The sequence below is a fragment of the Bemisia tabaci genome, chromosome 8, assembly GCF_918797505.1.
Source record: "Bemisia tabaci chromosome 8, PGI_BMITA_v3".
NCBI classification, from domain to species: Eukaryota; Metazoa; Arthropoda; class Insecta; order Hemiptera; family Aleyrodidae; genus Bemisia; species Bemisia tabaci.
In genome coordinates this window covers 41339274-41362867 of record NC_092800.1, presented here as the reverse complement: position 1 = coordinate 41362867, position 23594 = coordinate 41339274, and the positions used below count along the sequence as shown (strand labels likewise).

The 23594-nt window shown below is 36.0% G+C and overlaps 1 protein-coding gene across 1 annotated transcript; it reads left to right on the top strand.

The window, feature by feature from the left end:
• Positions 1–618: 618 nt before the first annotated feature.
• LOC109038336 (uncharacterized) lies at positions 619–23027 on the top strand. The gene is made up of 15 exons (XM_019053363.2): positions 619–905; positions 1918–2254; positions 3243–3398; positions 4147–4468; positions 5267–5406; positions 5861–6115; positions 7265–7369; positions 8129–8305; positions 9090–9293; positions 10407–10564; positions 11944–12181; positions 12583–12675; positions 13410–13598; positions 14207–14377; positions 14780–23027. Exons 2-15 carry the CDS (start codon positions 1922–1924, stop codon positions 14792–14794), a joined length of 2556 nt encoding a protein of 851 aa, XP_018908908.2. The 5' UTR covers positions 619–905; positions 1918–1921; the 3' UTR covers positions 14795–23027.
• Positions 23028–23594: the final 567 nt, after the last annotated feature.

Here is a 23594-nt window from a genome sequence, read left to right as displayed (position 1 = left end):
CATAAAAGTAGGGAAGAATTAATTAACTTGGTCCAGTTTTGCATGCTCGAGAGCTAGGATCAGTACCTAAGTATGTTTTTTTCATAGTTTTTCGAAGAAGGTTTAGGTATACTATTGAAACTTATTTTGATTCGCCAGTATCACGGTATCTTTCTTCCCAAAAAAATAAAGACAATAATCAGGTAAGTAATGTGCTGAAAATGCTGGCATTTCAGCTAGGAAGAAGAATACAGTCATCAATTTTGATCTCTTTCAATTGGGATTATTTAAAGAACGATTGAGGCTTGAACCAATTTCATACTTTGTCAACTCGTAACTCTCCCACTTCTTCATTGACTACCAGTAAATAATTCATGATTTCACTCCCGCTATGGGCCCATATTCCTGATTAATTCAATCGCTTTCTCTGCCATAGCCTTGAAGTAATTAAGGAGTGGAATTGTGTTTTTCCCGGACGCCGAGAAGCGCGCGACCCCGCACTTGTAATCCCCCCCCCCCCTCATCCATACCAGTCGCGCGCGTTTTTTCATATGCAAATTTTGAACATTTTTGAAACGTGGCGTTTTGGGACTATCTTCGCTGTGATTGGCGTTCAGTGTTGTGTTGTGTTGGTCCCTCCCTGTCCATCGATCAGCAATCATCTGTGTTGGGTTGGGCTTGGGAATTCACGTCTTGTCGGCAAATTGGATTTCCCTACCCTCAATTTCACCTGATTTCTGGCGTAAGTGCGCTAATTACGGTTCGAAAGATATTCAGTGAGGGAATATGTTGCTTTAGCACATCGTCATTTTCTTCCCGGTGACTCCTGTGGCCTTTGATTTCACGATTTCCAAGGAACCCCTCGGACTTCCGCGTAGACCCCCTTTAGTCGGTGGCCTAACCATTTGAGCTCTCTACATTCTCGGGTAAGTAACATTTATTTCCCACCATCCTGTCTAAATTTACCGAATATTCTTCAGCATGACTTCCACGTTTCACCGAAGAAAATAGTCTCTAACCTTCTCCAGAAGAGCCGAAGAAATTGAGGTCCCATCTCTCTGTTTACTGCTGATCAAGTGGCCGTAATTTATTATCATATTTCACATCGACTGAGCCCTATCTATTGTAGCTTCTCCGTCAATCTTATCCCTCTTTTCGATCCTGAAGCTCTCCATTTTCAAATGGTTTGATCGGTGCACGTATTACGAGAAGAGGTGTTCGAGCATTTCCCTTGCCCCTAACCTCTACTCTTATCAGACGCACTCCATTCCATCAAAGTATGTCATCTACTCCTGCTGGATCTTTACATTAAAATCACCTCACATTCAGTCCTCATTCCTCTATAAGATTATGTTTAAGAGTATTCAATATCCAATCTTGCCCCCAGATTCATTGATACTGTGATTTTAGTTGCACGATTACTGCATGTTTGCATTGATCTGAGTGCGTACCCCAGATCTATCACCTCACTGATCTGCTCTTAGTAAGGATGTAATTTGAATTCCTGCAATGTGCACACCTTGTGCCTCTGAAGAGGCAGCAAGGCTCTTGTCTTATTTTTTGCCCTCCAGCGTAAAGCGAAGTGCTAGAACTTGACTAAGTAATTCATAAAATTTTAGTATTTAATGACAAATGTATTCAGGATTGAAACCGATCACTTACTTTTAAGAAGACAATTCAAGTATCTCTTTTAGAATGATATTGGTATTTTATGGTTTCAAATCAATCGCATTTTAGTTTAGTCCCATTGAATTTCTGTGATAATCCATTCCTTACTTAAGTAATTTCCAAATCATTAATGTCTCAATTGTAGACAGTCAGTTTAGTCATTCAGTCAGTTTATCTTGAATTGCCTCAAGGAATTCAAGCAGACTGCTTTTTCTCTTCCTTTCTGTTTACTTTTTGAGTCTCAAAATGTTTCTCTTTTTGACTTTGCAGAAAAATGGATCTGTATGGAGGGCTTATAGCCCTTGCGGTTGCAATCACTTCCTTCGTAATAGTGTTCTTTATGTCCACTACATTATTGAAAGAAAAATCTTATGATGAAGTAAAAGCAGAACAGCAAAAACCTCCAAAAGAGAAGAAAGTCCTAAAGAAAACCACTCAAAAAAAAATTGTCTTCAAGCCTAAAAAGAAACCACCAGCAAAGGAGCCGAAGAAATCAAAAGAATCTGGATCGGATGAAGTTGATGCCAAGCCTCATCACAATAATGCTCATGTCGAATTCAAGCCACCGGTAATTGTTTTGCTGTCTGATGAAGAGCCCGCTAAACCGGTAAGCTCTTAACCCTCTGTCTGTATTTGCACTACAATTTGCTCTTTTCCAGAAAAACTGACTCAGTCCAAGATGTGTTAAATGGTTTTTTGAAAGTCTCAAAAGAGCATTTAAATATTGTAGACCCCTCAAAGTATATGCTTCTACTCTGAAATGACTCTTAATGTTCTTTATGTAGGCTAAATTGCTTTTATTCCCCAGCAGTATGTTGTGTAAAATTTTATTTTACCAAAACAGTCAAATTCCTTATCAGTTGTGAATAGTTTCATATCTTCTGCAAAATTGTATGTTGTTGCTGACTGAAATTTTTTTGGGAATGGTAGGAATTATTTTATGAGTGGCATTACAAATTGGACCGCGTTAAACAGAAAGGAACCAAGCCACACCAGCTATTGCCAAATTGAATCGGGCAATTTAATTTTTTACATGTAAAAGGTTGTGCGGATTTTTGTGCAAATTTCTATGAATTTTCTCCATAATACAAAGCAAATGCCTCAAAATTTTCAAAGGAATCCGCACAAACGTTCTCTCGTAAAAAATCAAATTCCCCTGTTAAATTTGGCAATAGCTGATGTGGCTTGGTTCCTTTCTGTTTAACGCGGTCCAATTAATGCATTTTAAGTATGAGTTGCCTTAAGAAAAGGCAAACTCTTCGAAACTCCCATAGTTGTGCAGGCAACTTAAAATTCTGATCTAAAAGTTTAGTTTCTGTCCCTCCGGGTCAGAGCAATTTTTTTTACAAGGATAGTTCTTGATTTTTTTTTTTTCAATTTTTTACTTATTTTTTTAAATGGGTATTTCTTTTTTATGCAGCGACATGTATTTTAATTTATGTTTATCTGGTTGATTATCGTACTTAGTATTTGGTTGCGTCAATTCCATAACTGTAAAACTGACCTGGTCCTCTCCTATTTTATGGATACTTGTAAGTATTTGTCTTCGTGGGGTTTGATTGCTCTTCTATAATCTATTTCTATTTTTTGCTTAGAAACCAAAGGAAAATAAGAAGAAGAAGGAGGCTGTGAAGCCTATACTAGTCAACAAGAATGAACCAAAGTTGATCACTGACAAACCTCCAGCAATTAACAACAAGTTTGAAATGATTCATCCGAAAGATGACCTAGAGCTGAAACGATCCCATAGTGTAAGTGTACTATTGATCATTCTTTAAACTTTCCTAGGCACCATTTTGTTACAGTCTCCGGACTATATTTTTAGTGTTTTTTCCATGTTGATTCACTTATCCATTTACCTTTAAAATACAAAGCATTTTAACAGCTGTCTTTTTTTTGTAACAGTGGGATTCCCAATGCTAAGGATCACAATTTTCAGCTTCTTTTGATAAGTTTTAGGACTATTCAGAAGTATCCAAAGTTACTGATCTCAATCACATTATATACTGAAGCTAGGCGTTAGAAGCAATAAATAATTGTAAGGCAATGTGTTAAGCCCCTTCTTTCCTCATCACTTGAAATCAAAAGGAAATGACTGTGTTCAATTTTTTGGTGAAAGTTCTGTTTTGTGTCCCCTTCACCATGCTTGACCCATGAAAGACTCCATTTTTGCAACTTTCATTTTACAGGTTCCATGGTTTTCTTTTTGAATTATAAAGCTTTATTATAAAGAACAGGAATCTGACAACTATAAGAGATTTCAAAAATGATCTTATTGTATGATGTGCAAGATCTTTCTCAGCAATTTCTCTGCCTTCAATGATTCTATGTTTTTAGGTTGTCTACCTTTGCAGTTTTCTGATAATAAATATTTTTTAGTAGCTGATTTGATTGGTTTAAGTTGAAAAATGGTTAGTCAGCCTTAACTCTTCCAATCATCAGCAACTTTTCTTTCCTGAAAATGGTGCCAACAACTAAAAAGTTTGTCTCAATTTTCAGCGTGAAGAAATTTTAAATGACGCTGAATCCAAGGAGAAAGAAAAGGAGAAAAACGGTAATCAAGGAAAGAAGAAACCCGAAAAGTCTCCCAAAGACAAGAAGCAAAGCGCTGGAAATGAATCTGACAAAGAACCCAAAGAATCTCCAAAGCCCCAACGAGAGCCGAAAAATGCTCCTGCCAAAGAGCCAAAGGCTAATAAGAAAGCTGATAGTGGCTCAGTGAACGAGAGTCAACCACCTAAAATAACTGGAGCAAATAACCCGACATCGCCTTCACGCTACAAGAAGAAAAAAGCTGCTGCTGAGTTCTCGCAGTTGATCAGTAAGTCATGAAGGTTTATTTCTGTAGGACCTCTTTCAATTAACTTGCACAGCTATTTCCAATTTTTGTTTTTTTTGACAAGTAGATCCTTTTATAGATAACAACCCATTAAAAGCAAGTTGAAAGTAGTGTATTTTGAGCCTCCATTCCAATGCGTATCAGCAAGGAAGGCAACAATGTATCCGAAAATATCGAGCACACTCTCAATTGCATTATGTCCCTCCCGCAGTTTATTTTCTTTGCAGTCATTCATCGATGACAACTACTTTGGCCATAAATAGTAGCAGAGGGGTCGTGCTGTCCCTTGTTTCGAGTCGCAAGAGTCAATCAGCTACGAGTTCAGTCACAACTCGCTAGCTGAAAATGATGGGCAGTAGCCCGTCAGATCATATGTTCGAATATTAATAAGGAAAGGTGAAGTAATTGAAGAGTGTTCACAAAATGGAGCAACTTAATCGTCAAATATATCAGAATAATTCTTGTTGATGAAGTAATCCTCTTCAACACCATCAGGTAGCGTAGAGGTTTAAAACTATATATTTTTTCAAGTTCATAAAAAAAAAAAAAAAAACTTCATCATAATGTTTGGTTCACTAACTTGATGGTGTATCAAATTAAATACAGAAGTCAGATTTCATGTGCAAGTTGTTATCCAACTTAAGCTTGCTAACAGTTGCATCTTAAATATTGTATGAAATCTAGTTGGCTCCTGGAACTTATCGTTAACATCAATTTTTAGTATCAGGCTGCTTTAGTTGCTCGTGGAGAGAATAGTATCATTTAATTTCTTTTTTTCAGATGGTCCTGACTTTGTTAACATGAGTCTACTCATGCAACTGATAGGAAAAGCAGAACTTTCCCCAACGGAAACACAAAGTCTCATCGAAACATTACTCCATAAACAAGCTCCTACTGAAACATCTTCTGAATGGTTACAGGTAAGACATCTCTCTGTATTATTTGTTATTTTAATGGGCGTGCAGCCTCGGGTACTCCAGTGTTTGCTTTCCTAACCACTGCAGCAACTAAGTGGTGCGTTTTGCTAGTTCAAATCCTTGAGGGAAGAAGTGAACAAAGCTCTGAGAATCATCAATGACTTAAAGTCACGTACCTATGTAGAAATCTTCTAAAGAGGTAGATAAAAAAAAATAATAAATAAAAAACCACTGCATCCAAACATAAACTACGTTACCTGGGTCAAATTCTGATTAGCGCTCAGTGAGGCATTGTCGCTGTCAATAGCATCTGTAAAAGTGATCCAGTACTTAACTAACAAAAAAACGCTGCAAGTGCTCATTTCCATCTGCCCTAAGTGGATGGCTCTGTAATTACTATTCGTGTAACAAGTGTAGTAAATATATTTCTAAAGTGGTCAAATTCCTATTTCTACAGGGGAGGAAAGACCCGGTTGCCAAATTAGAGAAGCAACTCGCTGAAAAAGAAAAAGCCCTGGCAGAGCAAAATGATGCAATGGCAGCTCTTTCCAACAAACTTAAAGAACTCCGCACCGAGCTCAACTTGGAGAAACATCAGGCTCGTCAGCATGGAGAAAATGCTCAGTCTTACCAGAAAAACATCGATGCCTTGACTTCAAGATTGCAGCTAGCATCGGAAGAGAAAAATCAAATGGCGTCTCAAATTCAGCAGGTACCTATTTTCACAAGATATCTTGATTTCTGCAGTACTTCTCCTGTTGACTACCTTCCAATTGATTCTGTATTATTTGGATGCATTCTTTCAATATTTTGGAGTTAGATTTGTTTATGACAAGCAAGTCCAGCTGCAATAGACGCTATTAGTGCCACGTCACAACCGGTATCGATCATATCAAATTGGATCCAGATAATGAAACATAACCTCACCATTCAAACATCAGACATGATAATTCCAGAGATGATTTGCGCAGTTTCAAATATAAATCGGTGTCAGAGAAAGTGTTTTTAATCATGAAACGTTCCTGTATGATTAAACTCTGTCATATCCTTGAGTTTCTCCAGTCAGTTGACGGGATAGTGCAGTTTCAGAAGAGGGGGAGGGGAGTCACCATGCCTGTCTTTCAACGGTGAAATAGTGAAATTCGAATGATTAATGGGAGGCGGGTGGTCAATATGAGGTTATGTTTCATGAAGTTCGGATCAAATTCGTTACGATCGATACCGGCTGTGACATGGCACTAATAGCATCTCTGGATACCTAGTTTTTTTTCACTTCTTTTGTGTAATGCTTTCAATTTTTAAGAAGTTCGCAGAGTATAGAGACTTCATAAACAGGACCTCAGCGCATTATCTCTAGAGTTGAAATGTTCATGAAATTTTATGTGGAAAGAAAAACCAAGAATTAATTGTTGAATTATTTTAGATCCAAATTATTCAGCTGAATATCATTTTCAAAGACTCAAAGCCTTTCTCTCACACCCACATTGGAATTTAGTTTATACAGCTCGAATTTGTGCTCTAAGCATGATTTGAAGAGCAGAAAAAGTAATTTTTGATGACATCATTACTTTTTGTGAGGCTTTACTCACAGCCATTCTTCGAATTTCTATGAAGGACTTAAGTAAGTATCCTGTCCTTGCCGCTCTCAGCATCCTATTTCAGCCTCCTGCCTCGTACCTTGTGTCTTTTGCTCTTTATCAGAGCTGTGATGAATTTGTAAATTTGAGCAATTAGAGCCATTAAGTTGAAGTCCGTCTATTGAGCTAAATTGTAATTCCGGAATGATAAATTTTTTTTCCAATCATGGCTTATACTCACATGGGCGTTTCAATAATTAATGACATCTTTAATAATCTTTCAGCTTCAAAATAGTTTAAGCCGATCCATCGATGAGAAGAATGATTTGCTCGCTCAACGGCAACAACTGGAACTGCACATCGCTCACATGAATGATCAGAATCAACAAGTGAGTAACGACTTATTTGCTTTACAAAAATTGCTGTTATGTACTTACAAAATTGTGGGAGGGGGAAATCTAATCTAAAAATGTGTGTACTAGGGGGAACCCCCAAAAAAAAAACCAGAATTTTTCTAAGAATAATACTTTATTGATTTTATAAGCAACACTTAAAAGATTGATAGCTTCAGCCGCGTTTTTACCAAGAAGAAAAAGAACTTAAGCGCCGCATGTTGTTCGGGGAAATAGCCCATCTTACGAAATGATGCAGCCATCAGACAAGGCTCATGTGAAGTGTTGCCAAAACAAATCTAAACATGTTAGGATGCTGCTGCTTGACATACTTACTCTACATAGCTCCTAGTTCACCCCCTGGCAGCGGAGCTTGTAACTTTGAGCCATTGCCAAGTTATGGCAAAATTTCGGTTTTTTTCGGGTCCTCCCTCGGATTTTATTTTAAAGGCTTGTCTGTTGTGGAACTTTAGTCGCAAAATAAAATGGGAATTGTATTAAAAGAAGAAAGACTACGAGGTTCGAAGTAAAACTTTAAAGCTTAGTTTGACAAACTTTGAGAAAATGGTTGAACCAGTTGAAGCGGTATAACAAAAAGAGATTACATTTTGAGCTAATTTGACATTTCCTGAGGGTAAGTAACGATCGGCATCCTTTACTAATCCTCCACCTCAGTGATTGACTTTGGGTTTAATCTTTCAAATAAGAATTAAGGGTTAAGGAAAAGTTACTACTAAATGGTTTTGTATGACGCAGGCGATGGTTGCAATGGAAGTACAGCTTGGAGCGCAGCTGCAGGAAAGAGATTCGCGCATATTGCAGATTCAAGCTGAGTGTGACGAACACATCCAAAACTGCGCTATTCTCCAGGAGCAGCTAAATCAAGAATCTGTAGCTCAAGGCCAGACTCAACAGATGATGCGCCAGCTAGAAGTATGTATCATGTTGGAATATTTTGATGACTCTGCTCCAAAACAATCAAAATTCATAGATGGTTCAAGAACCCTAAATAGAGTCTTCTTCCAATAATGCATTTCAATTGTTTCATGCCACTCTCTTGCTAGTTCAAAATATTTTTGAATTCTATAAAAAAAAAGGAGAAAAAAAAAGGATCGAAGCCAGGTGTCTGTGAGAATCTATATTAAAGAAAAAAAAAGAATTCCAAAATTTTGAAAATGAAGTTTTGAAAATTTTGCTTAGACGCTTCGCTCTTAGTTGATATGAGTCCATGTTTTTCAAAATTGATTGTTCAAGTTTCTAAAATAATAAAATGTCCAGGAATGAGATTCTCCATTATAAAAAATTGTGTGTAAATTTGAGGTGTCTAAAAAAGTAAGACGTCACGAACATGAAGGTTTTCAATACAGTAAAATGGTTAGAGACGAATGGAATATTTTTTGAAGTATAAAATGTGAAAAAAATCGAAGGTTTTGAAAATTTTAAGAAAATTCTAGAGAAGGTTTAACGCACAAAAGTAACAGTAATATTTCTCTTACATATCCGTGTTAGAAATTTGTTCCTTGAACCTTAGGTTTGGTGAGAGGGTTTGTTCAGAACTTGGAATATTTTGATCGGTCCTACTCTTCATTGAACGCTTTAATCTATTTTAGGAGTCATTATTTGGTCTTGGTCTTCATTAGTACAAGTTTAACTCTCCCAATTTAAGAATTGCTTTTTTCCATTGTGCGTAATTTTGAATGTTTTTTGTTTTACGCAGGAAGCACAAGCAGTCCAAGAAAAATTAGAGCATCACTTAAATGGAGCTCAGTTTGAAGTTGTGCGACTGCAAAACGAGCTTAAAAAAGTGACCGATGAGCTTAACCTTAAACTAGGAGAGTTGGATGAGCTCAACATGACTGCACATACTTCTGTTCAAGAAGTACAGAGACTCCGCGAGGAAAATGAACGTTTATCGAAACAAGTGAGTAAAATTTTATGTAAGCCTATGTATTCATTGACAGCTTGAATTTTCAGTCTTTTATCTTTGGGAGGGAAAATTCAATATGGCTATAGAACATGATCTGCAAAGGCAGTTGAGCATACTTCTATACAAGTGCAGCCAATAACTTAGGTCTAGGAATAAGAACTAACCATTTCTAAAGTATTCCTCAAGACGTATAAAGCCTTTTTTCCACATCAGCTCTGAAAAAATAGAAAATATTTTCAGAATTCTGTCAAGAGTCAGCTAAAGTTCTCATTTTCATTCACTAGAACACCTCGCCAAGTACTCAAAAATCCTTTGTTTTCAGTTTAGACCAGCAGCTTTCAACTATCTTGTTCTCACATCCGTTCAAGCAGAATTTGCTTCCCACAGAAAATATATGCCAGCACACAAGTTTTTCATTCTAGCACACATGTGGCAACATTGATGTGTTATCTCATCCTGCAGCTCAATCTTTTGACACCACTGCCGAATTATCAACATCAGAGCCCCATGAGGGTAGATAAGATGCCCCCTCCCCCTCCGTCTCCTGCTCCAAAACATCATTAAATCTCCCTACCAAATCCTGCTAAGCCAAAGGAAAAGAGGAAAGAGTTTTGAGGACTGTTGTTCCAGAGAACAGAGGGGTTTTGCAGGACAGCAATCACGCTGTCTTGAATCGAGTATTGATTGTCCAGGAGATCTGTTAGGACTTGAAAATAAATTAAAGGAAGTGAAAAGTTGATGGACATAGTATTCGGTTATACAATTCAATTTGGCGGAAATCAGTATCTTTTGACACCACCATATAGCCCCAAAACCTTTCTCTAAAAAGATTCTAATGTTTTTATTTAGCATTAGTTTCAAGAAATCTGAGTTTCTCGCCCCCAAGAAAAACCAGAGTTCATGTTATTCAGATCAGGCACTACTACATGGGGATAACTGGTAATTTTGTAATCAGCTTTTACCAAATAGTATAGTGCAAGCATAATGTCTCAACTCCTCAAATTAAGAAACTTGGTTGAGGAAGCACTCAGATAATAGTGCAAATATAATAACAAAACATTAAATATCTGTATTATTCAATCAACTTTTTAATTTGAACCATTGCAGGTGTTAGAAAGCACCGTTGAAGCAAGACAACTAAGGGATGAAAACGAATCACTAGCGGCTCAAGTTACAGCCAGTACGGAAAGGCCTGCGGCTGAAGGTCATGAGAACCCTGACCTGGAGCACGAAAGCGAATCCAGTATTAGCAAAATTTCCCAACAGTAAGTAATTTTCGCCTGTCACGTATTTTTATCAGCAGTGAATACAGTAAGACCTCGAATTATCGGATCGCGATTGAATGGATTCTGCGATTTAACGGATTCGGCCTCCGGACGTGTCCCGTGAAATCCGATAAATCGAGGTCTTACTGTAGTTCTCAATTTCATCTTCTTCTCCTGATGTGTCTTGTTGGGGCTTGGATCACAACTCTAAAACTCAATAGCACACATCAGGAGAAAATAGTAAAATCAAAAACTGGTGCAAAAATCCCGATTCAGAGATGAATTTGTGAGAGGAAATAAATTGCTAAGATAGTAAATTAAAGGTTCAAAATATTTCATTCCTTCTATTAGTGATATTAAGGATTCATATATTCTGGAAAAGTGTGCCACTCTCCGATTGGTTGACGAGTTTTATATTTTTGTGGTACATAGCACCTCTGCTCCTAGTTGTAGGTTAAGGTAAATAAACCTGATTACGACAGAGTTCTAGTCATGTCAGGGATTTTCAAATCTCAAACTTTTGAAATAAATAAGATGGATAATTTGGCGAAAAATTACAATTTTTTGTGATTATCATTCTCGTGTCCCCCAATTGTATGAATTCCTCTTAATCGGGTTCGTTCATATTGGCCCTCAAGAGCTCCATAGGAAGCCTAAAACCGATGAACCAATCAGAGAGCAGCCTAGACATGGTAATACTTTCCCCATATAGTCACTACAGACAAACCTTCATATTTCGACAGACAATGCTAGTTTGCCCTTCTGGACAGAAGAAGCAACCAGCATAAACACGTTAAAAGAGCTGACTAAGACTGGCTTTAATTCTTGCATGTTTCCAATTGAAGTAAATTCAATTTTCTTTTCTCTTTTTTCTTTCCCCCCTTTTCACCAAGAGAAAGTGCCAGAAAATTTTTGCCTTAATACCAGGGTTGCCGGCAATCTGGATAATCGGAAAAATCCGAGAAGGTCAAGGAATTTCCGACGACTAGGAAAAGTCAGGGAATTTCTGACCAATCAGTTAACTACCAAAATATATTACTGATCTTCCAATTGTTTACTCTCTCTGGACATTTTTAAGGCTTGTCATCTTTTGACCAGCCTCTGAAGGCCCGTTTTCATGATTTGATCTCTAGACAAGGAAATTTTGTCCAAAGTTTAGCAAAAGTCAGCGCATTTTAAAGAAAAAGAAATAAAAAAAAAAAAAAACAGAATCTTTGTGAAAGTTAGAATTGAATACTTTGGAGTCAGGGAAAAGTCAGAGAATTTAAAGGGGAAGAAATTATCGCAACCCTGTAATACTTTTTTACTATCTATTTCTTTTTTAAAGTTCAAGCCCTTTTTTTCTCTGTATTTTAATGTCATATTTTGTTTTTTTGTAGGTTGAAGGAGCGTGAAGAGTACATCGAGAAGCTAGAAGAACAGTTGGAAAGCAAGAACAAGTCTCTCAACAATTTGCAAAATGAAATTCAAACTTACCAAGCAGAAATAAAATCCTTAAAAGAAGAGTTACAGTCAAGGATCAGCTCCAACAAAGATCAAAGTTCAGAAGTCGACAAGTTGATGAAAAAAATCGAACAATTAAGTCAAGAAGTCAATGCCGAGAAAAATAAAGCTCAGGTTGGTTGTTATCTCCCCTCAGGTTGGAACAGTAGTGGCACTGGCATTTTTAGGATGTTGCACTCCTGATGGAAACGAACGTATGCATTCATACACTGAATGACCTCATTTACTATTTTTATGAGCTGCAAAATGGAATGATAAAAACTTCCCTAGCTTCCATTATGAAAGACAACGAACAAGAGCGAACTTTTAAGTTCAGGTCATTGTCACTTTGATTGGGTTACCACCTTGAATATCATTATGATCAGAGGAAAAACAACGATTATTGTCGGTATCAATGTGTCTGTTTACAACGCTTCAAGAGGTCTATATAATTCTCAATGTCTAAATATTGGTGTATTATTGTCTGAAAGACAGTCATCTAAGATTTTAACCATGTTATCTTTCCTTTTTCCCAGGCAATAGCTGAATCCACCAAACTTGCCGAACAAAAATCGTTACGAGAATTCCTTCAAGCATTATATCCTAGCTATAGCTCAAATGACACCTCTGTAAGTATACCATTTTTTCAATCATGATCACTTTTGTCCACCGATAATGCATTGAAAGTGAATATTCTAATGACCAACCCAAGAGAAAGCTAGTGAGATGTCGGTACACTGAACCCTTTTGTATTTCAAGAAGTGTGAATAGTAGTCAAATAGCAGCCTCCAATCAATATGGTTTATAGTAAAGTGCTTCCTGGACATCATAAAAAGGGAAGATGCAGAAGTATCTAAACTTATTTTGGTGGAAAAGAGCGATTCCATTCGCAACATTTCTTCTCGAGTTTGTTTAGATACTAGTGGCCTGTAGGATTTTGGAAAAATGAGATGGCAAACAGAGCAGATTTGGTAAGTTAGATTACATTTTTGTAGCAGGCTGTATGAGTTCTCGGCTGGGATTTTGATGCATTTACTGCTACTGTGTTTAGTAGTAAAATATTCAACAGATTCGCAGAATGTTCAACTAATATATGATGATTTTGCCATTCTGTACTAAATTTATTTTAAAACACAAATTCCCATTGCAAGTTTTCGGCAGCAATTTCAATCCATTTGCTGCTGTGGTGTTTTGGAAACTTCATGCCAAGAGCCAGATATCTGTTTTAATTATTTTTTGGGATATTCTCTATTCTTAGGCACATATTTCCTCCATGTTTTATTCGAGTAACAGAAAATATTTTTGTCTCTGAAGGGTCTGTATTATAATTGCAAGTCATGATCAGATATTTCTCCCGTTTCAGGACCATAGTGAATGGTTGAACAAACTTAAAGTTCACGTCAAAAGTTCTTACAAGTTAGTGAACAACAATAATAAGCAATTCAGCAGTCAGACGTCAGAGGATACATCAACCGTGCTAAGTGAGCTAGAAAAACAAAATAATCAACTTAGAGGAATGGTCACGCATTATAAAACCATTATTGGTGATACTGTAAGTACTCTCTTGCTCATTTCTCACCTATGTGTGTCTCTCCACAGGAAACAGTGGCATGGCGTGCTTTATGATGTATCAATTGATCTGTCATTTAAACCCATGGAAAAGGATCGATAAACAGAATGTTCGCAACAAACGCATCAATAATCGATCTTTTACCATAGCTTCAAATGGGAAAATAATGATAATCGATCATTCACGCCTCGCCACTGATAGGCAAAGAAATCCCTGTTTATGGGGGCAATTTTGCTCTAAACAGATTAAAAAATTGAATATTGAGGTTTTTTAATCATAACACTCAAGTATCCTAAAGAATTAGTCTTAAGCAGTTAAGTTTCTTTTTTGTCTTGTATCCCAAACATGGATGATAAAAATGCTGAACAGCTACTTTTTATTAGAAGTACATTTTATGAACTAAAGAATCTATAGGGTCATAGCTTTAGTTCGGTTTGACGCTTTTGTGCCAAAATGTTTGTACCAAACTTCTCAGCAAAGTATCATCCAGCACACGTGAACACACAAGGGTGCCTCAAAAAATAATTTTTTTTTCAATGGGAAGTCAAATATTTACGGTTTTCTCTCATTGATGTTCTTTGTATTTGCAGGAAGGGATGTTGAATCAGCTTCAGCTCCATGTAGAGCAAGAAGAAATCAAATGGCGACAACAGATCAAGTCGCTGGAGACTCAACTGCAACAGTATCAAGATGGGTCGCAAGATGGCGATAGTGATAGCAATAAAAAAGTATTAGCAAATAATGATAGTGCAGTATTACAGGTATGAGCCACCGTATGTCTGCCCTTCGACTTTTAACTTTTACCACTCTAGTTGAAGTTCAATAATGACAATTTTAATTATAATAACTCAGCTTCACATATCAAATTCAACCTTGAAAATTGGCCAGCAATTTAAAATCATACTAGGTTGTTTTTTACACGTAATATATTTATAATAATGATGTAAATATCATATATAAATAATGAATGTTTTGTTCAAAGAAAGCTTGAGGCATCTCCCTTCAGATTTTTCAACATTAAGTGCATTTTAACAAGAAATCTTCATATTCCTCTTTGTGTCAAGCACTCTTCACAGGCAATTTTATTGGAAAACCTAGCCCCTCACTGCGTTACTCTCTCATTAATATAATTTTAGTTTGATTGTAATCTCCTTGTTTTGCAGAATGGCTCTGACTGAAACTAGAAAAGAAAATTCTATCGGAAGATTTCGAGAGTTCCCGTTAAAGTAATTCCCTTCTAGGTGACGGTAATTCTGATTTATTTTTAATGTTTAAATGTTACTTGTTATACAAATTTATATTTATATTCCTAATATATTTTTATTACTGTTTCAAATGATTGTACATAGCAAGAGAGGTGTTGTCAACACACTCACATTTATTTTTTACGTTGTACGTTTTGTGCGTTGCAATTTATCATGAAAGAATGCTCAGTCGTCTTGCATTTAGTCTCCTTAGCGGTAAATAGTGAACAATAGCTACAATTTTTCTAGCATTTTTATTCACTTTAGTAATTTCTCTCTTCCAAAGTAGGCTAGATTTCCTAGCATTGTTATTATTTTAATTGCAGTGCTCACCCAGCAGATATTATATAAAATTTTGACTCGGCAAGCAAAGTCACCTCTTCAAAAAAAGTTTTTTGGCCGGAGGATTACAGTTCTTTCTACAATCTGCCGTAGCTTAAAGGAGGAGGTAAAATGGATTTAAATACTTGGAAGGCAATGAGGCAGTTCTTGACAGGACAGTTGTCAGCAGGATTTTCGCGTTGCCTCTCATAGATTTTAACCCTAATTTTACTCACTTATTTGAAGTGGAACAAGCTGTAGAAATTTTATCAGTGTTATTTTCTACTTGTTCCTGTATGGTATTTGCCTTTTGTTATGCCTAGTCTCCAAGGGATGCAACAGTTTGCACTAGATGCAATACAGAGTTTTGCAACTCAAAGGTTGAAATTTGCTCATCTTTTTTGTTAACTTCTTGTGATCTTCTCAGTGACAATGAATTATGAGCTCCACCATGATTAAAATGATTGTGTAAAAGCAAACCAGTTTAAACTTTGCCCTGCGGCAAAGGCAAGCTGTTGTATCAGTTGGAAAAAGGCTTTGAAGCTCTCTCATCTACTACTTTCTTATCTCCAGGTTCAAGTAGATAGCGTATGCAACCAAGCAATCAGCAACTGAGCACTCACGTACACATTAAAGTAATGACACAGTTTTAAGTGCTTGCTTGGTCACATACTTTTTTTCTGATCCTTATAAAGCTGAGCCGGTATTTCTGTGTCTACTCTATTTTTAACTATCCTAGTAATTAAGCATTATTTATGTTTGTTGAACCCAATTTTTACGCTGGGTTGTAATCAGTGTCATTTTTACGATTTGCACTTGAAAAATCGCTCTTTCTTCTCTATGTTGTCTCTCTGTTCTTTATGTTCTTGCAAAGTACAAAAAAGTATGAAAAGAGCTAGAGATTTGTTTGTTAGTAAGATACGCTGCTGAAAGTGTCAAATCCATTCAATTCGAAAAGTTACTCTGCACTTGAGACAAAGTGGCATACTATCTCGTGGTTAACAACAAAGAAACATAACTTATGGAGCAAAAGAGTGACTTGTTGCCACACTTCCTCTCCTTCATTTAAAAAAAAATTGTGAAGAAAGAGCTCACATAAACCAATCAACTCTCTACTTTTTTACTGCGGATGATGGTACATCTCTAAGCTAATTCTTCAGAATTTAGCGTGTTCAGTAAAAAGCTCCACGCTTGATAACAAATTCCAAAATTTGAAAAATGTTTCTCATTACTTCCTAGGGGACAACAGTACTACAAAACTACACGACTCTTGGTGCTTGAAAAGAATTATGTTCTTTTCTGTATTACTTTAGGTTTTGAAATTTTAGTGTTATAGTGAATTAATTGGCTGGTTTTTTAGGCGGTTTAATGGAATTCAATTTGAAATTAAATTAATTGAATTGGAATATATTACGTAAATAATGTATAGTGTTATCCTCAACGAATAATTTTTCTTAAAATTAAATTCATGTATTCTACTTTTTCTGTAAGGGCAAAGAAGAGTGAAAACGGGTTAGAAAACAGCGTACTTGATCAGAGTATGCTGTGTTTTATCTAATGATTAATTATTTTTTCCCTTTAAAGATCTTAGCCATGAAGCCTGGAGAATGGGTATGTGAGTTGAAAACTTGGGGTAGATTAATTAAGTATCACATGCCTCAGATTTTAAAAGTAGCCAATCATTCACTGCCCTTTTTTTATACATTTTAAATATCATCTGTCACTAAATTTATTCTAGTAGTCAAGTCAGTTTCAGCACAGGGAAGTAAGAGCTAGCATATTTCCTTATCTTTGATGGAAATTTCACTTCATGTGTGATTCAAGAAATCAATTTCTTCAATGGTAAATATGTAGTGCCATTTTTTTTTCTTCTTTCTTTTCCTTTGTCATTGCTTTTCACTCCATAACTCATTTCTGAGGGCAAATCCTCTTTTTAAATAGAAAACAATCATGAAAACACTTGTTGAAAGTTTTATGTCACGAAAATTACATGAGCGTTGAAGCCTTTGTTGGTGGAAGAGAAGGCGTGTATGAATTTTGTAATTTAGAGAAAACTGAGTTGAAAATCTCAGAAAAAAAGTGCAGATCTACCCTGTGTCTTCAGCCTCTTAAAAAATTTGAATCGGCATTGCAAAACTTAGTCTTAAGGTTTTGAGGTCAATTTTTTGTTATGTTTACTTTAGAAAAGTTTTGTTTGCAATCGTCAGTATCCCAAAAACTTATTTTCCTTCCTCCGTTCACTTGTGGTTTCAATAGCAATGAAGGGAGTAAACAAAAACAAAAACCACGGAGCAACTACTTCTGATCGCAGATTGATATAATGAGACTTAGCTGTACTTAACAGGGTTTAGCAAATGGGTCAATCAAGCGTAACTCACTCAATTTTACTCGAAGGAGATATATATTATCACACATAAAAAATCTCACTCTGTTAACTATCCAATTTTTAAATTGGATTCATCGTAAGACTCAGGCGGTAAAGCTCTACATTACTGCAACATTGTGGAAGTATATTTTCAATTTCAAGTATGCTATCTCTTTGGATATTAAGTCCACAATTTATCTTGCTTGTATTCCTCACACATGCATATTGTAGAAATTATCATGCGCACAAAATTTACCTTTATTCATGTTCTAGCAAAAAAAACATGGAAGTGAAGTTCTTGAAACTGTTAAAACTTTTTCTGATCCATTAAAAACTGTAATCCATGAATTTTGTGTTGTTCCTGGGACATGTTAGGGCCGATCATGAAATACATCACTCTGAATTTTGGAATAAAGATCCCTCTCTCTCCTGTCATGCGGGTCTGAACAACCCACTCTAAATCATTGCATCTTGCTTTGCTCGATATCTCTCCCCCTGTTCTGATGAAAGACAGCATTTTTGTCAATATTTTGACCAAAACCATCAAACAATTGTGCAACAATCTGGATTCCTCTTCCTTTCCCCCCGATTTTCAAGTGACATCAGACAGTGCTGGATCCCTCCTTTACTCACGTAATGTCGCTGTTATGCAGGATTGTTCTGTTCCCACTCTCTCCCATGCACACTCTTGGCCCCGTTTGACTTCGAACGATGGTTAATGATTTGTGATTCATCGGTTGTGTCGTCATAACAATTCAAATCATTCAATGTTTTTACTGAATTCACATCTTGAAGTTGTACATCTCTCGATCAAAACTCGTTTTTTGTTGAAAAGTACATCAGCCCTCTTATAATACCCCTATCTGTCAGGTTTCCCAGCAGTCAGGATTACATTCCCATTACTAATGGTTAATCGATGTTCTACTCTCATTCAACTCAATTTTTCATTTTTCGTTTGTTTGGTCTTTTAAAAATGTTGCGCGATGAGCTTTTTACACTTGAGTTGAAGTCTTATCATGTATCAAGAACTGTCCATAGAACTAATTCAATCTTATAATGTTGCAATTTTTTTTCTCTTAAAATGATAAAGCGCTAGAATATCATTGAAATTATCAATGCTGATGCATGAAGCATCTTTTGTGAGCTTCTGTATTTTTTATTATGTATATTCGTCAACTCAAGGAGAAAAAATTGAGAAAAAGGAAAGAGCTGTCTCACTATCATAGTCAGTTTTGAAAACAATCACACATTTTAAAGTTAACGACTTGAAAAGTAGCTGCTGGGGGCAATTTTAATGATTAGCGTGGAGTATAACTTAAAGGATAAAGCGTAAATACATTGTCCTAATCAAAGGTCCTGAGCTCGTTAAAGTCAGTTAATTCTTAAACAATAGATCAAACTGCTCACCTAACTTAGCCCATGAGCTGCCACTTTTTAAGTCGTATACTATATCTCCGCTCTGTATGCAGTAAGTTAAGTTAAATACTTTCTTTTATAATGTCATTCATGTTCGCTGTTGGCATCACTCAACTGTACCGAGGTGTCTGTAAATCCAACTGCAGAATTTTGATACTCTTGTAAGTGTTGTAGCCTAATCCTATCTCTTATTCGGTTATATCATGTGCCATTTTTGTAACAATTATCTTGCTTTATTGTGGAAAGTTTGCAGGGAAGAATTTAGCTTGCTTCCAGGCCTTTAATTTTAATGGAAGAGTACGTGTTGAAGTTATTTAGCACATTTCTTCGCTCTCTCTCTGGTTCTATGAACATTGTATTATTGACCCTCGTAATTTTTCACTTTCTCAATTTGCCATGCATGGCATTTTTACGATTTATTTCTGTATCAGTTCCAGGCCTTTAACTTTAACGAAAGAGTATTGGTTAAAGTCGTTTACCACATTTCATTGCTCTCTTTTTGGTTCCATGTAAATTGTATTATTGACCCTTGTTATTTTTCACTCCCTCAATTTGCCATGCATGGTATTTTTACAATATTTTTCTCTGTAAGTATCTCTGTATATCATTGAAAATATCCATTCCTTCTGAGTTGCTGAAGAGTTCAATGAAAAATATCCATTTTGTGTCAGGCCAAGTGAAAATTCTGATTTTTTATGTGTACCTGAGGTTGCTTTACGGTTCATTTCAAGTAAATACATGAATAAAGAATGTTGCATACTATCTAATGCTAAAAATATAAAGAGAGTCAACCTGAATTTTTCTCTGGTAAAAATTGGGTTTTCTACTTAGGAAATGATGTCTGCAATTACTGCTTGCTCCCTCGACAACAATGGGCCTGTTGCAAACTTTTGCTAGAGCAAAAATAAGAGTTGTTACTCATGGATAGTGTCTCAAAAATCACGATGAGCGCATCGGCAAAGTCTGAAATGCACTCCTTACTTCACAATTTTCGTAAGAAATTTGCGTTTCTTCGAGCTTCCCGCTTCAAAAACGATACCACGGCACAGATGAACATTTTGTTGGAGGAGTCATTCCATCCAACCCCTGCTCACAAGGACACTACGCAATATTCAACATAGCCGACGCCAATATCCGCCTAAATACATAAGACGGGACGATGATTCTCACCACCTGATAACAATCTGCGTGTTTACATTCACATTTTTCTCGTGTTGATAGATATCCGCCTTGATAGACCTCGTGCTCTCCTCAACTTGCGCACGGAAGCGTCGGCCGTGTTGAACAGGGACTGAATGGAACGACTCCTCCAACGAAATGTTCACCTGTGCTATAGTATCCTTTTTGAAGCGGGAATTTGAAAAAAACACAAATTTCATGCGGAGATTCTGAAGTTAGGAGTGCATTTCAGGGTTTCCCGATGCGCTCATTGTGATTTTTGAGACACTATCTGCAAGGAACATCTCTTATTTTTGCTCTAGCAAAAGTTTGCAACAGGCCCATTATTTTTAATGCAATTTACCACCTGAAAATTACGTTTAACAAGCTTGCGTTTGTTTATTCATCCTGCATTGTCACTATCCTAATTTCTGTAATCTGAAGGGAATCATGTGGAAACATTCAAATCATGGTTTGTCAATGGAAAATCTCTACCTACTTAAATTCTACAGACGAGCTAAAAATCGCTCTTCTTGTCAATTTCCAATGTTTCTAATAATTATCAATTTTCTCTCTCCCCCCTCCCTCATTTATCTAATCTCCTCTCACCACATGTGCTGTTTATTTATACGTCAATGTTTCCTCAGTCCAAATCTGGAGAATCATCTCAAGTTCCTGCTTGTAAATACTGCCTGAACTGTCATTATTTTTATTGTGTTAAAGTTTGTAATGTCCCTGTATTTTGTTACAACTAGCATCGTTGAATTATTTTAAGCGCCAATTTTCTCCCTGTAATATTATTGTTGCAATATCTATTTATGTCATTCATTTTTTTTGTTTTTATCACCTCTGGCACCTCATTGATTTTTTTAAAACAATCTACACTTTTCGTTGAGAGAAAATTTAAAGTTAATAGAATTATTATACTTGAGGCGTTGGGCGCACAAGGACCACTTTTTGGATGCAGTGTTACAGAATATCCACTGCCGATTCGCATGTTTGAAAGGAAACTTATACACAAATTTTTCGTTCAAAGCATTGTAAAATCACAAAGATTATTCAGTGGAAGTCTCAACAAATCACACATGTTTCACTCTTAATAGATGAAACGTAAGCAGAAATTCTGATACTTGTAACTAAAAAGTGCCCTTTCTGTGTTCCCAGCTCTTCAATTTTGGATTGTGTGAACATTTGAATTTTCCTAGCCAGATCTTGGTTAGACACTCTCCTCTTTTTCATCCAGCAAGAATGAGTAATACATTTCCATCAATGGGTGCCTGAGGTGTTATTAGTCTGGCTGAGGAAATCTAAGCTCACCATCTCTTAACTAAACTCAAATGATTTAATGTAATATTAATTTTAAAATTTCACATCCGATCAGTAAGTGTAAATATCTCCTTCAAGGAAAAGTAAATAACTTAGTCTAATTTTTGATGATTGAACAAAATGCCGAGTTCTAAGAAGCGCAGGTAGAATCTGAATGATTTTAGCGTTCAGAAAACCCTGGAAAAGGATACCTCTTGTGTTTGTCACTGATTATTAACAAACATTGATGTAATTTTCTGGATCCTTAAGCTGTTAGAAATGTGTTCTGCCTTTTAATATTTTCCCTGCTGTAGCTTTCATTTGTGCAATTCGTAATTTTTCTCTTGATTATCAGAGAAATTTTCCAATGTGAACTTGATTCAGGAGACCTCAAAAAAGTCAGGAAACCTAGTAAAAAATGAAAGTAGATAAAACTATCTCTATTCTGGTTTCTTTCACTTCATCTCTCATTTATTAAATTTCTAATGGCTCTCGATAATTCAAAACCAAAGGAGCAAGGAAATGTTTCCGGATAGATAGTTCAAAACACTTTTGAGATTCTATGATTACAGATGAAAATGCAAAAAAAAAAAAAAAAAAAAAAAAAAAATCTGAAATCCATAAGCCACCATTTTTTCAGAATTCATCAAAGCATTTATTTATATCTTATCCAACAATTCACCACAGGATTTCATCTCACAAGTAATTTGTGTCATTTATCTCATTTTTATCAACACTCGTACAAAAAAATTATCTGTAATTTAATTGATACTTTTTCAAGAAAACAAGCAAAAGTTGCTACTCGATTTGCAAAATCAAGCATTTCTTAAGAAACTAATCATTTCAAAGAAGTATATACTTAATTGTTAAAGGGTCAATGATCGAATTTAGAGAAATATTCACCCTCAACTGCAAAATTCTCTGTGTGATGCACTCAATCTCTGTTCAACAAGCTGTACTTTAGTACAAGGGTGTCTACAGGTCAAGGAGACAGGCAGTCGTCTGGGAATTTTATGAGGTCAGGGAAAAATCAGGGAGCTTCTCGAAAAATTATTGAGAAGTGTCAAATACTTAGGATCTCAAAACAACCTTGAGCTTTTCTTCCTTCCTGTTCCATCTTAGTAATTGAATTATTGAAAGTCATTTTTGCAATCGATTCACGATTAATTTGCAAAAGGTCTTAGAGTTGCCCATGCTTGTTATCCTACTTATCGCCCTAATTTCAGACTTGATGTAAATAGTAAATAATTTAAGGATTAGATGGATGAAATGATGTTAAAAAGAATCCTCGAGCAAATCGAAAACAGTCACATGCAAAAAATAGATTATCAATGAAAACTTGTTTACTCAAACCGTCCGGTAGTAAAGCTCTAATAAACTTATTTTTCTGTACTTATCAATCAGAGTAAGTAATCATTAAGTGTCAGCTTTTAAAGTAACTTTTCAAATGAGGATTCAAGTAATTTCTGAATTTAATATATTAGTCATGATTTTAGAATGTTTGGTACAAAATGTTTGTATCTCCTTTAATTTATTTTATTAACAGTTCAAACACTATATTTAAGTGGAAAAAATAAATTTTTCAATCTTTTTAAAAGAAAACCTGTGTAACTCGTTATCCAATTATTTTTCACACTTTAGTCCCATTCCTTTTTACTTTGTTTCGACATGCGATACATGTTTTCCTGTGTATTTCAAAATGCTAAGTCCAATAATAACCTTGGTTAATCTCTATCATGCACCCAATTAAATTTCCCTCGGAAAAGCCCGTTTTTACAAAGGAAAACCTCAATTTTTTTAAAATATGGGTTCTGCAAGAGTTCAGATTGTGACAATTTACATCAAAATTAGGTAAAATAGGGTTTCAAGGGTCGGAAAAAACCTGGCAAAGTCAGGGAATTTGTAAACAAGCGGGAAAGTCAGAGAAATGTCGGGAAATTTTGCTCCAAGTTGGAGAAATTCTCAGAGCTTCGGCTCAACTGCTAAAAGCTTCTGCTCCTCTGTCGTGCTATTGAAGAACGCCGTATGAGCCTTCAGACGTCGCCAAATTTTTCCCGATGAAATACAACTTTTCAGGGAAATCTGTTAATATTTTTCATCCAATTTCACGAAGAATTTTATTCGCGATCAGATCTAAATTATCTCAAAATCCTACGAGGAAATGTTCAT